At 47.3% G+C, this 16,163-nt stretch overlaps 1 protein-coding gene across 4 annotated transcripts in view; it reads right to left on the bottom strand.

Moving 5' to 3' along the window:
• The window catches only part of TTC12 (tetratricopeptide repeat domain 12), a 42,338-nt gene that overhangs the window by 17,699 nt on the left and 8,476 nt on the right, over positions 1–16,163 (bottom strand). For 2 of the 4 annotated variants that reach the window (XM_032838387.1, XM_032838388.1), the window contains exons 3-9: positions 15,173–15,336; positions 14,603–14,624; positions 13,937–14,014; positions 12,956–13,077; positions 8,216–8,275; positions 4,332–4,403; positions 270–330 (exon numbers count right to left, since the gene is read on the bottom strand). In XM_032838387.1, the coding sequence (XP_032694278.1) occupies positions 270–330; positions 4,332–4,403; positions 8,216–8,275; positions 12,956–13,077; positions 13,937–14,014; positions 14,603–14,624; positions 15,173–15,336 (579 nt within the window). The remainder of the gene's footprint in view (positions 1–269; positions 331–4,331; positions 4,404–8,215; positions 8,276–12,955; positions 13,078–13,936; positions 14,015–14,602; positions 14,625–15,172; positions 15,337–16,163) is intronic. The other 2 variants (XM_032838389.1, XM_032838390.1) reach the window with 2 other exon arrangements.

Here is a 16,163-nt window from a genome sequence, read left to right as displayed (position 1 = left end):
AACCATCTTCGGGATTCAAGGACAACATTATGCCCTACCTCGAAGGCTCTAAGGGACGATGGTGTAGAAAGGAGGAAGGCAAAGGTCTGAGTGGGAGAACAGAGAGGGAAGAGGAGCAGGCAGCGGGTGGACAGGGAGGGTTTGATGTGGCTTTGAGGTTAAGTGCAGAGAAGGTATGGGAGGCACCTGGGGGCGGGGGGGGCGGGGGGGGCCGGGGCACAAAGCGAAAGTGCAATTCAAAGGAGGGACAGCAGCAGGACCAGCCTCACCTTTCGCCTGGGCCTGCAGTCGGGGGTTTATTTCCGAGATCTTCTGATAACACTCTCTAGCCTGGAAAAAAGAGACAAGACCTTGAAGAGTAGTCAGGGGGTGAGGGTGATTATAGGAAAGACACCAGGCGCCACAGGGCTGGACTTCATTATTTCCTCCTGGCCTCCTCCTGCTCCCAGCGTAGGAGGCAGGCATGGGAACGCAGCATGTGTTTGGCATTTTGTTTAAGCTTCTCTGGTTCTATGGGGCAAGAGGCGTTCTTGCAGGACTTGGTAAAAAAAAAAAAAAAAAAAAAAAAAGTGTTGTCAGATCCAGCCTGTGATAGAAAAATATCCAGTCCCGAATTTCATGGATCGTGCCTGGCTGGTAGAGGAATAATCCTAAGGTGATTGCAAAATTTAGAAATGATGCTCCCACCGAGAGAGAACAGGAGGCTACTTGTCAGATATGCCCACAAGGAGCACGGAGAGAAATGAAGATGGAGACACTGTTGACAGAGACTTTTGGGAACAGGAAAAGAGAAGTGCCTACTTAAATACACAGGGCTGCAAAGAGAGTCCCTAAGGGGTCCATTCACGGGCCATGTAAGACTTGCAAGAAAACCTAAGAGTGAGGGCCTCTCCCTGAGGAGACTGCTGGAAAGTTTCCGGGAAAAAAAAGGAAGATTGTAGCTCGTGGGGCATGTGAGTAGGTTTTGGGCAGTACTGTCTCAGGAGTATGAAGAATTCTGCCCAATCACTGAGAAAAACAAGCACAGAAAAAAAAAATGGGCTCTGAGCTGTCTTAAAAGCTCCAGGCTCATCCAGAAGATCAGGATTAAGAAATGAATAGAAGAGAAAACATGACATAAAACAGACTGGTGTCACAGGACAGAGGTATGCAGAGCAAACACGGTAACTGCTATAGACTGTGTCCCCTCCAAACTTCTATGATGAAACCTAACCCCAATGTGACGTACTTGGAGGTGGGGCCCTCTGGGAGGTGAGTAGGTCATCGGGGTGCAGTTCTCGTGAGTGAGATTTGTGTCCTTATCAAAGAGACCCCAGGGACCTCTCTTTAGCCTTCTGGCTGTCTATGAACAGGAAGCAGTTCTCAACACACACCAGTCTGCTGGTGTCTTCATCTTGGACTTTCCAGCCTCCTGAACTGTGAGAATTAAATGTTTGCTGCTTAAGCCACCTGGTGTCTGGTAGTTCTTAGAGTAGCCCAAAAGGCTGAGGGCAGTGAACCTGTATGCAACTTCTTTGGAACCCCAGATCTAGTCCACCAGCAACTCCTGTTGGCTTCCCTGTTGGTATATATCCAGAATCCTAACATTTCCCACCACCTCCCTCAACACCAACCTGGTTCAACATCATTACACCTCACTTGGAAAGTCTATTGTAATAGCCTTCTAACTAGTTCTCTGTTCTTTGCCTACTATGTCAAGATATATTCTCAATGCAGCAGTGAAAATGATGAGTCACATCAATGTGACCTTGAAAATATGAGTCACATCATTTCACTCCCTCACTCAAAACCCTCCAATAGCTCCCAGCTCACTCAGAGTAAAAGCCAAAGTACTTCCAAAAGCCTGTGAGGCTGTAGGGAATCAGCCCCTCCCGCACTGCCATTGTCTGCCTGACCTCACCACCTGTCACTCTGCTCTAGCTGACCCTCTGACTGGACCCCTCCTACATGGCTTGCTCACCTCTCTCCCTCCCTTCCTGCAGGGAGGCCTTCCCTGACAGCTCTATATAAAACTGACCTCACCTTTGCTGCTTCCTGATTTCATTTTCTCAATGACACTTTTCACTAACCAACATACTACACCCCTACTTATGTGGTTCCTGTCTCCCAGCCACCGCTATTCCAAGAATGTAATTTCCATTAAGTCAAGGATTTTGCCTTGTTTGCTACGGTACTCTTATTGTCTAGGGCAGTGCGAGAAACATAGACAGTATGCATACATATTTGCTGAGTGAATTAGTTACCTGAATGAATGAATAAGTGAATAGAATTTGGTGGAGAGGGGAGGGTTCTACTATTTGACCTTAGTATAATAGGCCTGTATTACTTTTAGATTTAAATCCACCAAAAAATAATCTTTTAATGTATAATAAGAGGCAATTAAAAAAAATAGTGTCTTATCAGTGGAAAGATATTCCATGTTCATGGATTAGAAAGCTTAATATTATTAAGATGGCAATACTCCCTAAATTGACCTACAGATTTAATGAAATCCCCATTGAAATTCCATCTGGCCTCTTTGCAGAAATTGACAAGCTGATCCTAAAATTTGTATGGTAATTCAAGGGACCTAGGATAACTAAAACAATCTTGAAAAGGTAGAGCAAAGTTAGAAGACTCACATTGTACTTCCCCATTTCAAAATTTACTACAAAGCTATAGGAGTCAGGACAATGTGGGATAGGCATAAGAACAGACATACCAATCAATGGAATAAAACTGAGAGTCCAGGAATAAACACATGCATTTATGATCAACTGATTTTTGACAAAGGTGCCAAAATTATTCAATGGGAGACAGAACAGTCATTTTAACAAATGGTGCTGGGCACACTGAATATCCACATACAAAAGAATGAAATTACAGCCCTTTCTCACACCATAAAAATTAACTCAAAGTGGTTCAGAGATCTAAATATAATAGCTAAAGCCATACAGAGAGTCAAACACAGAAGTAAATCTTGGATTAGACAATGATTTCTTAGATATGACACCAAAAGTATAAGCAATCAAAGGAAAAAAATAAATAATTTAGCCTTCATCAAAATTAAACAATTTTTTTGTGTGTGTGTGTTACAAAGGACACAGTCAAGAAAGTGAAAGGGCAACATAGAAAGTGAAAGAAAATATTTGAAAATCACTTGCCGGATAAGGGACGTGCATCCAAAACATATAAAGTACTGTTTACTTAATATAAAAATGTAAATAACCTAATAAAAAATAGGCAAAGGATCTGAAGAGACATTTCTCCAAAGAGGGTATACAAAGGGCCAAGAAGCCACAAGAAAACAGACTCCAAATAATTAGCCATCAAGGAAATGCAAATCAAAACAAGGAGTTACAATTCACATGCACTAGGATGGCTGTAATCAAGAAGAGATAAGAGTATTGCTCAGGATATGGAGAAACTGAAAGCACATATGGCTGGTGGGCATGAAAATGGTGCAGCCACTTGGGGAAACCCTCTGGCAGGTCCTCCGAAGGTTAAACACACGATTAGTATAGGACTCAGCAGTCCCACTCCTCGTACATCCTCAAGTGGACTGTGCACATATCTCCACACAAAACCTTGTACGTGGATATTCATAATAGCCCTCATGTTCGCCAACCGAGGAAGGGATAAATAAAATGTAGATTATCGATACAATGGAATATTACCCAGCAATAAAAGGAACGAGGTACTGTTAGACGCTACAACATGGATGACCCCTAAAACATTATGCTAAGTGAAAGAGAGAGCCACAAAAGACAGCATCTTGTATAATTCTACTTATAAGAAGAGTCTAGAACACACAGAGGTAGATTAGCGGATGCCTCGGGTTGAGGTGGGGTGGAAGGAAGGGGAGTACTACCAGTGGGTATAGGGCTTTTGGGGGAGGGGACAAAAATGTTCTAAAGGGGAGTGCGGTGAGGGCTGCACATCTCTGAACACAGGAAAACCCACTGAACTGCGTATTTCCCGCAGATGAACTGTTTGGTGTGTGAATCAGGGATCTCAACAAAGCTGCTGTTAACAATATAGGACAGCTTAGTGCGTAAATACAGCTGCACGGTTACTCCGGGGTGATGAGATTAGGAGTGAATTTTGTGGTCGTCTCCAGAGACGCTCCTCCCGGGGCTGACAGAACACTGGCCGGAGACACTGCAGAAGGGATTCTCGGGCAGATGGGGCTGTCCTGGAGGACACCCAACGTCCTTCCCAACTCAAAGACTGTAAGAGCCACCTCGGAAAATACTAGAAGTGGCCTAGTGTCTATTCAGCTTTGGAGGAACGTGGTCCTTCTCTGAGGCGATTGCTCTGCGACCACGCGTTCCGCTCCTCTCAGCACTTACCACGCTGTAGTTCTTCAGGGCCAGGTGGGCTTTTCCCATGTGGAAATAGGCTTTTGTGCATTTTTCATCACACTGCATGAAAGAGAATGACTGATCAGATGTTTCAGAAGGTCTGAAGTCGTGAGCCACTCCCCTAACGGCCCAGCTAACAGAGGGAAGGCAGAACGCGGGTTGTCAGGACAGCTACTGGGGGTGACAATGAGAACTTTTCTGTGCCTCTGTGGCCAAACTAATTGAAGCCTGCGAGGAGCCTGGATGCACAAGCAAGCTCTGTATCAAATTAATTAATGATCCTTGCCGGTCTTCACTTCCATTTAATGAGACTCAATCAGGACACAAACCAGAAACCCTTAGTTTAGAAGAGCTCTTGACCTCACCCAAACATCAGAATCACTGGGGATGCTTCTCAGAACCCGCGAGGCCACGCTGAACCCCGCACCCATTAAAAATTATCTTCTGGTGTAGGGCCCAGGTGGCAATAATTTTGTAAGCTCCCCAGGAAAGGCAGGCACGCAGCCAGGCTCAAGGACCACTGGTTTATTAGAAGAGACGACGTCTACTCTGGGTCAACAGCTGAGGTGACTGGGACGTCTTAGTGGGCCTGGCAAGTTCCTCCCCTGAAATAAACTGCGTGCATATCCCGAGAACTTACGTTCTTGTCACTTGATCAGGAGGGAAGCCCCCATCAGAAGGCAGGATCGGAATTTATGTGAGGCCACGGCCTTTGCGCAGGGGGCCCTGCACCTGCCTACCCCTAATTATTACAACTCCAGAGAGATGGACTGACTTGGTACCAAGATGCTAACTACAACTTCTAACATCCAGTTAATTAGTTGAACCCTTTTATGTGTGAGGCATCGTGCCAAGGATACCCTCCCAGGGCGTAGAGTGCAAGCTAAAGCTTCTAAAAACTCCTGGGTGAATTCCTGGCCGGCTTCTCCCCAGAAGTGGGACATGGGCCAGATGAGCAGCCGTCCATTTCAGAGCAAAGGGGACGACTGAAAGAAATGACAGACGGTGACGGAAGAGGCAGAGGGGACTGTTGTATGTGGAGAGGCCTTCACAGGTGCGTCCTCGTGAGTGTCATTTCCTGACGTGCTGCTAAGGGAAAGGCAGGGATGACAAGAGGACCGTATCATCCAGTCCTTGCCAGGTGGTTTGTACGGATTATCTCAGATTCGCCTTCTAACAACTCTGTGGAGTCCACGCGATTATTATCCCCATTGTAAAGGTGAGGAACTAGAGGCTGGAGCGGCAGAGCTGGGGTTTCAAATCTGGCCATCTGACTCCAGGTCCCAGAGGCTTCAAACTACAGCAACTGTCCCTCAGAAAAGTGCTCTAGAAGTTGAGGAGAGGGAAATCCACGGTGAGGCAGCATGGCTTCACAAAGGTCGGGCAGACGAGGCATTTGAGCTGGGTCTTCCCGGGTATGGAGAGGTGAAGAGAGAAGGAAGGAGGGAGAATGGGCAGAGCAAGGTCGGGGGATGGGAGAGGACAGGGGGCTTCCGGCCAGGCCGAGGGCAAGCATCGGGGTAGCGGTGGGTCAGGCTGGAAGGGGTGAGCCAGACAGTGGTTCCACAGGGAGGCCCTGGATGCCAGCCTGGGGGAGGGCAGTGAACAGCAGGGCGCACAGGAAAGTTGCTCTGAAGGCAGCGTGCAGAACCGACTCGAGGCGGGAGAGGCAGGGGACAAGGGAGGGAAGTGAAGCAGTCCCACAGAATGAGGGGCGAGCCTCGGTGTGGCGGCGGGGCGAGGCAAGCGGGGATGCCAGAGCTGGGTCACAGACAATCGGTAAAGGAGGACAAAGAGGAAGAGGATGTCAGGCCACAGGTTTGGGTTCGGTACCCAGAAGACAGTGTATGTCATTAACAGAAAGAGGTTAAGTCAGGGCAGGGGGCAGGGAAGGTGGGAGGTTGAAGACTCAGCGTGGTTCCAGTGGCCCCAGACAGTCAAATGGAGGCCGGCGGGAGGCAGCTGATGTGCACCCCTGGGGCCCCGGGAGGTGAAGACAGGGAAGGAGGTCTGAGGGCCAGCTGGACCCCGGAAAGGAGACAAGAGCTCCGAGGGAGAAGCTGCAGAGAGAAGAAAGGCAGGGAGCCAGGGAGTGAGCCCCGGAGAATCCGCAAACAATGAGGTCAAGAGGACAAGAAGGGAATGGGCCAAGGGAAAGGAAAGGCCAGAGCAGAGGCCCATGAAAGCCCAACGCCCACGGGTCCTTCGCCGGCAGAGCATCGGGTTACACCGGGGGCAGCACAAGCCGGTGGCCTCAGAGCCCTGTCCGGGCCACTGTGTGTCACCGTGAGGGGGCGTCGCTGGGACTCGGCCCGCCTCGGATGCTGACCCAGGGGGCCTGGATGGATGTCTCACTGCCCGGCCTGTCTCCTCGGATCACGGGTCAACACTCACAAGGGCTTTCTCAGGTGAGCCCCAGACCCCCTTAAAAGGAGTTCTGTTTTCAGAGAAAGATGGATTATGTCCTGCAGAGAGAGCTCTGCCCGCAAAGGAAGATTCTGATCCTAACTGAAGCCAGCTTCGCTGCCTTATTTTCCCTGACGAGGAGCATCAGCCTTGAAATACCATCACGTGAGCTTGTCTCCACGCATTCAAAAGTGTCAAAAATATTAAATCGGCATGAAAGTACGAAGACTATTAATAATGAATACACTGACGTGCGTTATGGATGTATGACTTTTAAAAAGAGTGAAACTTCTACATCACAGCGTTGACACAGAGCCAACCACTGTAGTGTCGGGAGCTCCTTCTGCTTTTTCCCCTGTGGCTCCCACTCGTTACCCAAGCCTCTTCGACAGGGAGCCTCGCCGGCACCTCACAAGACTGGCTCTGCCGAGTGTCAGAGTTCTCGAACGTCAGCTTTGTTGGGCCTGCTTTGCTTTGGTGTCGCTGTTAATTATTACATCGTGCTTCATTTAACAACTGGGACGAGGCCAGCGGGTTATCCTGAATCAGCATGAAACAGCGTGACCACCTCTTGGTCCTTTTCAGATCAGAACAGATACTCCTGGACGCCCCACCAGGAGCTCTGGTTTCTCCCACAGAAGCAACAAGGTCCACACCCAGGGCTGTGGGGCTTTCGGGATCCAGTGGGGAAGCTGTACAGGGCAGGAGATTCAGAGCACTGGCTTACGTTTCGACCAACGTTAGCTACATGATTCTACACAGCTTGCTTAATCTCTGAGGCTCGGTTTCCTTGCCAGAAAAACAAGGATAATAGTGGTACTGAAGAGAACAGACTAGAATGTCGTAAGGCTCGTGGCCAGCACGCAGCAAACCATGGCTTGTTGGAAAACGCCCTTGCCTCTCTCTTCTCTTACAGAATGGTGGTAGAGAACACAGCAGATCACATCAAGTGACAAAGCAGGTGGGGGCTAGCCCGATCTCATCGGCTGGGGCAGTTGTTGTAACTTTAAGAATGTAACGATGCGATGGGACAGGATTTGTGGACATTCTGTGTCTTCTAAGGGATAAAGAAACCACACACCCCATATGTCCGTTTTGAATTTTTTATAGACCATTATTAGTAAAGGTGAGTTCCCAATTCAGCCCAGTTTCCCTTGCTCACCCTCTCAGGAGGAAATAAGGAAGGAGGGGTGGCCAGAATGCTGTGAACGGTGAGCCCTTGCAGGGCAAACCCTGAAAACGCAGCGCGAACAGCCACTTCTCCGCAGTCCTCACTACGAGCTCGGTCGCCGTGACCCTCAAAGCTATGCCACGGGCCCCCACTAGAGATAAGGAAGGTCGGGGCCTGACAGCAGAGCTCAGACCCCGGCCTGCCACAAACCACTGGCCGCTCTCCCGCATTCACTTGAGGACCCAGGCACCCGGCGAGCCCAACTCCGTCCCGTGGAAGAGGATCTCCTTCTTACCTTCAGAGCCCACTCGCAATCCACGACTGCCTTCTGGTAGTCCCCGAGTTTTAGATAAGCCTATAATGACACAAAGGGCTGTATTTACATGTAATTCTGCGGCAACCAGCGGGAAGGTTACCGAAGCCCAGGGCTGGAAACCGTGGACAGCGGGTACTGCTGCCAGACCTAAAGCGGCAGGACGAGCCGTGGACTAACGGGAGAGGACAGCTTTGTGAACGGCACTGCCGAGGGGAGCTGGGGCCTTTAGGAGAGCTGCAGGTGGGAGAATGAGTGCCCTCACTCTCACTTTCTTCCTTCCTTCTGATCTCAGTGGCTGAGTCCAAACGCAAGTTAGGGAGCCGGGAAGTCAGGGGACAGGTCCACAGAGGTCAGTCCCCAGGGCACAGAAGGATCTGGAAAGGCCAAAGAAAATACCTAGCACATTAAATCCCTCTACAAAGGAAGAGCTAGCTTCTAGGGTCTACCCCACTGCGATGTTCCAGAAGGAAATCAAATGACAAAGGGAATCAAAAAGATGACAGTAAGCGTTGGAGAGAGTGCTAAAAAATCCGAACCCGCAGACACAGCTGGTGGGAGCGTAGAGCGGTGTGGCCACTGTGGTAGACAGTCTGGCGGTTCTTGGAAGGGTTAAACACAGCTGCCCTACCATCCAGCCACTTCTCGGTGCACACATATGCGCACATAAAAACTTCTGTGCAAATGCTCACAGCAGCATTATTCACAAAAGCCAAAAAGCAGAAACAGTTCAAATGTCCATCAACTGATGAATGGATAAAAAAGACGGGCCCATCCTACAGTGGTGTATTAGTTGGTCATAAAAAGGAACGAAGCACGGGTAAACGCCACAACATGGATGAGCCTGGGAAGCATCTTGCAAGAAAGAAGCCAGACACAAAAGGAAAAATTCGGCATGACTTCATTTATATAAAATGTCCCGGACAGGCAAACATATGGAGACAGAAAGTCGATTCGTGGTTGCCTAAGGCTGAGGGTAGGGGTGGACAGAGGACTGGGGGAGAGGGGGCACCACTTAAAGGGTATGCGGTTTCTTTTTGGGATCATGAAAATGTTTTAGAACAGGTTATGGCAACAGTTGCACAGCTCTGTGAATATACTAAAAAAAAATGAATTGTATATTTATTTATTTATTTATTTATTTATTTTTTAAGATTTTATTTATTTGTCAGAGAGAGAGAGGGAGAGAGAACAAGCACAGGCAGACAGAATGGCAGGCAGAGGCAGAGGCAGAGGGAGAAGCAGGCTCCCCGCCGAGCAAGGAGCCCGATGTGGGACTCGATCCCAGGACGCTGGGATCATGACCTGAGCCGAAGGCAGCTGCTTAACCAACTGAGCCACCCAGGCGTCCCTGAATTGTATATTTAAATGGGCAAAATGCACGTTATATCAATTGTATCTCAATAAAGTGGTTACTCAAAAAAGATAAAGTTCTGCTTCCTTCCTCATAAACACAGCAAGAAGAAAGCAAAGTGGGTGATGGGCTGACATTTAAGAGTCAGACCATCGCTACGATCCGTCGGTGCCAAAAGCCCTGGGGACCTCTTTTGGGATCCCCTCGAGTGGGGGTAGTCTTGAAAATCAAGACTTGACTCTGAACGCTGGGATCTACCCAATCTGCGCTGAAGACCTCATGGCGCAGAAAGTAAGGGAGGGCTGTGTCCCAGCAAATGCACTGGCTACTCCACTTCTGAATGAATTACTGGTCACAATAGGCAGTGAATAACGTATCAAGTTGAACTAAACAGGCCTTAAGCACTCTTCTGTTGGAAAGTTCCTGGGAAGCGGCAATGATCACTCCTGGTGTAAAAAAGGAAAACCAGGCACCTGGAGGATAAGAGGTTTTCCCAGAGTCCTCATCAGTCACCCCAACTAGAGCTGATTCATGTGGAGGTTTGCCCCTGAGCAAAGCTGTCCCAGGGCAGGGTGACGTTCTTATCTGTAACTCTGCAGAGATATTTACATGATCAAGCCAATCACAGGGTCAGTGTGGTGACTCATGAGGGATGTAAGCATTCATCCCAACCGGGGAGGGAGCTGGCACTAGCGGGCTAACCAAGCCCAAGTCCTTCCAAGAAAGGAAGCTGCCCTGTGGTGCTTTCATTAACTCAGGTTCTGTACTAATTGAAGAGGACGATGCTTTGAATTGTCTGGTCCATAAAGCACCATCCTTTCCCTCAGAGTTTGGGGTTTCATTTGAAAGTCAGAGGATGTGAGGAGACTAGCATCCTTTTAGACAAACGGAGCCACAATTTTGTGACATCGTTATTCAGGAGACATACAGACTGAAAATGCATACGTGGGCTTCAACAGTTTCTCTACACAGCCTTTACTTAGTCTTTTCTTTTTTCCTTTTTTTTAAGGCTTGGATTCAACACCCTATAAATTCCCTGTTCTCTTCTGCTTTTCCATATTTTAAAAAGAACTACTTTTCCAAATGGCAATTAAATGCCTGATTTTTCTAAATTACACCAGCAATCTATTGATCATAACATTAACCCCAGGAGAAAAACAGAGCAATGAAAGGGTAGTTTTTTTCCTCTAGCAAGTAGCAACACTCAATTCACAGGGTCCTTATTAAGTGTTTTCTAACGCTGCATGCAAACAGGGGAGGCATTTTAAAAATAGTCAATGGTGACTTGGTGGTTTGTAACACCAGCCAGCACATTTTGTATTTATTCGTCTCTGAATAAGCTTTCTCTTCCGGAAAGCTGGGAAGAATTACTTTCCCAAAGCTTTCCACTACATTTAGCTTATTTTTATCCACACCCATTCCTTTTTTTTTTTTTTTTAAGATTTTATTTTATTTATGTGTCAGAGAGAGCACAAGCAGGTGGAGTAGCAGGCAGAGGGAGAAGCAGGCTCCCTGCTGAGCAACAACCCTCGTGTGGGACTCGATCCCAGGACTCTGGGATCACAACCTAAACCAAAGGCAGATGCTTAACCGACTGAGCCATTCAGGTGTCCCTATCCACACCCATTCTTTTTTTTTTTTTTTTAAGATTTTATTTATTTATTTGACAGACAGAGATCACAAGTAGAGAGGCAGGCAGAGAGAGAGAGGAGGAAGCAGGCTCCCTGGAGCAGAGAGCCTGACTCGGGGCTCAATCCCAGGACCCTGGGATCATGACCTGAGCCAAAGGCAGAGGCTTTAACCCACTGAGCCACCCAGGCGCCCCTCCACACCCATTCTTAATGTGATTCTCCAGAACCTAATCAAAGTGCTGCTGAAACTTGAGTACAGTGAAAATGTAACTAATTTAGACGGGTTGGGGTACAGGCCATCTGAATTAGATGTAAGTCTGAATTACATAACATTTTAAAAGCAAGTCAGTTTTACTACTTTCAAATAACTTCAAAGTAACAAGACTGAAAAAGCATCAATAGGTAAATGTTTTGGAGACCAAATCTGGTAAAAAGTAAAAAGGAATTATTATTATTATGTTAATTTCTTGCATTTGAACGCTTCTTTCAAAGTGTCAAAAGAAACTTAATTCCCTTAAATAGACTTATTGTTCCTCCAGTGTTATGTAACTTAACAAGGATTTATTAAACATCTATTATAAATAAAGCATGGCGGGAAGTATATGGAAAAGTTTAGAATTTCATTAGGGTGATAACATGTACACCGCTAGGCCAACCTCTGGACATTTGATTTACCAATTTCTTAACTCCACTAGATTTTTCTCCAGAAACAGGGCCAAGTAAGTGGCGCTCAACTCTAGTCTGATTTACCAAAACCACTGAACTATTGAGGTTACTCTGTGCTTGGATTTATTTATCATTAAATCACCATCACTCCCCGGACTTTTTGGCCTCCAAATGTCCAGTTTCTTGCTTTCGACATTCTTCCTCAACCTCCCACAGCAGGACATCCTTGATCCCGAGTTACAGAAATTGGTGCTGATGAGGGCTCCTCCCGTCAATGACACGGTGTCAAGTGCAGCTCGCACAGGTCCTGATGACATCTTCTGACCATCAGATAATCATGCCCAAGGATCTGCCACTTTTTCAGCTCTAAGCAACAGGGAGCTTGGCCACACACAGGCTCAAGGGCTTTTAATGATAAGGCCATACATGATGTTTTGTTGCACCTGAGAAGTATCGACTTCGTCCCTTCGTTAACTAGGAGATTATAAACAACTGCGTGATGGTTTTGACCTGGTGTCCCACGAAATTGAGCTCCTTTGTGATATAAAATGGAGAGATGAGGGAGTTCAGAAACTCAGCATTTCCGAGAAACTGGGTCTAAGCCCATCAGCTGTCCAGCTGACCTGGGGCACAGAATCTTACTTCTACAGGGACCGACACAATGAGTAAGAAAGTGAGCCTGCAGAGTTCAGCCTGCCAGCAATGGGGTCTGGCCAAACCCAGCGACAGCAGGAGCAGTTCTCAGAGGTTGTTTCCTTCACGCTTTGCCCTCAGTGATGTGGGTGAGCTGACTTAGACCACGCACAGGGCTGGCTGTGTGCAGCTCTTCCCAAGTCCTCCTCCCACCATTGCAAGTTGGTGGCTTGAAACTGGACCGGGGCGAGAGCACTGACACCATGGACAGTGGCAAATGGTCCCTACAGATCGGCTTCCACCACCCCTCAACCACAGTCGGCGGCTAAACACTGACAGGCACACCACGGCTACCATCAGGTCTCATGTTTGCTTTCACAAGTTCCGTGGCTACTGTCCCCTGAGAAAACACCACGGACACAGTGTTGGCTCACTGACCTGGGCCCTGTTGGTGTAGAGCACCGTCATGTCCTTTAGCTTATCCAGACCCTCACTGTAGCACACGATGGCTGCTTCATAGTCCCCTCTGGCAAATGCTTCATTTCCCTTTTCTTTTAGGGCTGGGGGAACAGAAGTCGCACAGGTGAGTTCTCCCCACACACTGGAAAATTCTCGCCTACTTTATTCCCCTGACTTCGCAATTCTACTTTGGAGGATATAGCTTCCATCAGTCCAAAGGAGACCTGTCACTTGCTTCTCTGCAGACATTTCATGATCAGACTTCCTAAGGGCGCTTTTTCCTCACACCCGTCCCAAGTTGCCCAAGGAGTTGCCCAAGGAGCTTCTCAGAAAAAGCAAATGTTTCTGGCACAAAACTCGGAACCTCTCCAAGCGGGCCACAAAGACCAAGTCTACATACTGAATGTCTCATAAAGAGGGCCTGACAAGTCACTTGCTAGTACACGTGGACGTGTTCAGACCTGCAGCACGCACACCGCTGGGGGGCGCACAAGGGCCGGAGACATCCTGCATATGCGCCGCCCCCGCCACACACACAACCCCTGTCTCCCCCTCCCTCCATCTCTCCTCTCCCTTCCCACACCTTTGTTTTCCTGTTTCATTTTCCGTTTTCACTTTTTCATCTGTGCCTCAGGCCAGCCCAGGGTACCTCCCCCTTCTGTCCCTCCCTACTGTCCCAGGACCAGTCCCAACACTTGGTCTGCTCTGCTAAGTCCATCCAGATGCTTTGGAAAGAGGTCTGGTGGGGGCACCTGATGAGGGCTCAGTCCCACTCCCTGCCTGTTGCAGCAGAGACAGGGACAGACACCACTCGTTTCTGCCTGGCTGGGTTCCACTGCCTCGGGCCCGTTACGAAGCCCCTCACTGGGAATATCGCTGTCCTCAAAGATCAGCAGGCACACTCATGATCTTTCTAGCACGAATCATCCCCGTTCTTGAAAAGTGAAGACTGACAGTTACCATCTGCTAAGACTTTGTTTTCCCTTCTTCTCCTGGCACGTTCTCTTGCATCCAACTCCATAGATGCCAAAAAGGCTTCTGACAGCAGAGTCATTTCAAGTATTAAAGAGAAAAATCCAAATACTATAATCAGTTCTTTAGCTCAAATTCAGAAGAAAGCTTTGGAGCCACACAGCTCATGCATACGTATGTAGGCACACACACACACACACACACACACACACACACATTCTGAAGCAACTAAATGACATTTTCTTAATTTGACATTAAATGGTAATCTGTGTGATGTATTATTATACATGATGGCTATGTCTGTGCTTCAAATTTGAATTATGTCTTTTAAAAGAGTTTTTCTTTAAAGGCAGAGTTTTTTGTTCCATTTAGCATAATGAGCTGCTGAGCTGGGCAACAGAGAAGCTACCTACATCCTTAGAGCAGCTAAGAGTAAATTGGGTGATAGAGAATAACTGAATTCAGTTTACAAAAGACTGGCCGGGACAAAATACAGAAAAGCCTCGGAGTGCTGTCCCTTCTGACCAGTAAGAGAATTGGCTGATCCGTTCTTTGTAAACCCAGAGGCTATAATTTAAGGGTCTGGAAGCTACAGGCAATAAACGCTGACCCTAAATAAATAATACACATTAGGAAGAGAGATGCTGTCCTTACCTGAGCTCATCCCATCTGCATTCTTCAGGGCACCGGTTATCATGAAAACAAAACAAAAAAAACAAATTTCAAAAACCCCTCTCTGATTTGTAAGTCTACAATCCAAAAATGCAGATCCATTACAAGTGGGGAGTAGGGTTATTTCCTCTAACCATCAATACTGAAGGGCCCACAATTCACAGGGCTTGCTTTAAATCAGGAGATATGATTATGGGTACAGTTGTTATAGGGTGAGCAGGTCAAGGGACCCCCACTATGGCTGTAGGAGTTGGAAATCTGAGGCAGAACATATTACCTTTATAGTACAGCTGAAATATTGGTCACTAACTCAGGGGGTGGGGAGGGCAAATTTTCATTAAAATAAACCCATTGTTTAAAGATGACTCCGAAAGACAAAGGAAAAAAAATGAGAGTTTATACTTCCTTTTGGAAAATAAATCTAGTGAATCTAAAAAACAAAAGATTATTCAGCCTCCCCAGAGAGTCTGAGATTAAACTGGGGCTTCCTTTGCTTCAAGGCAGACCTCTTCTCTGTATCTGCTTATATAACTCCATAATAGAAAAAGAAACCTCCGTAGGAGCTTGCGGAGGACTGATCATGGTCTTGTTCAGAGTGGTCCGGCACCCGTCCTCCTCTTGGACTTCCTCTGTAAACAGTAGTCTCTTTTCTGTCTCCAGGATAGCTTTCTGCTGTACAAGCGGGTCATCAGAATTCATCTCTTGGATTAAACTGGCTGGAGGAGAAATCAGAGGTGAAATCATTCAAATGAGGTTTTCTTTCTTTCTTTCTTTCTTTGACAGACAGAGATCACAAGCAGGCAGAGAGGCAGGCAGAGAGAGAGAGAGAGGGAAGCAGGCTCCCCGCTGAGCAGAGAGCCCGACGCGGGACTCGATCCCAGGACCCTGAGACCATGACCTGAGCCGAAGGCAGCAGCTTAACCCACTGAGCCACCCAGGCGCCCCTCAAATGAGGTTTTCAAAAGGAAAGGCTTTGTTTACTAAAAAGGAGGGTGTAGAACATTCATAGGGAAGAACGTTTGTTTCTCTGGCTTTGTTGAGATATGGTGGACACACAACATCGTGTAAGTTGAAAGTACACAACTGTGATCATTTGATTCACGCATCTGTTGTGAAGTGATCCCACAATAAGGTTACTTAACACATCCATCTACTCGTGTAATTACAATATTTATGTGTGTGCTGAGAATATTTAAGATCTTTTCTCTTACTTTCAAGTATAAAATACAGTGTTTTTTAAAGATTTATTTACTTATTTTAGAGAGTGAGCGAGTACAGGGGGAGAGGGAGAGAGAGAATTTTCAGCAGACTCCCCACTGAGCTTGGAGCCCGATGCAGGGTTCTATCTCAGGACCCTGCGAGCACAGCCTTGACACACAACCAAGTGCTGGACGCTTAGCTGAATGCGCCACCCGGGTTCCCCAGTATAAAATACCGTATTAACTACAGTCGCCATGTTGTACAATAGATCCCCTGGACTTATTCATTTTATAACCGAAGTTCATACGCTTTGACCACATCTCCCCATTTCTCTGTTTTCCCT

Source organism: Lontra canadensis, unplaced genomic scaffold (assembly GCF_010015895.1).
Source record: "Lontra canadensis isolate GAN:19392208 unplaced genomic scaffold, GSC_riverotter_1.0 scaffold104, whole genome shotgun sequence".
Lineage (NCBI taxonomy): Eukaryota > Metazoa > Chordata > Mammalia > Carnivora > Mustelidae > Lontra > Lontra canadensis.
The sequence above is the reverse complement of the archived record's forward strand: the minus strand, read 5'-3'. Positions and strand labels throughout refer to the sequence as shown.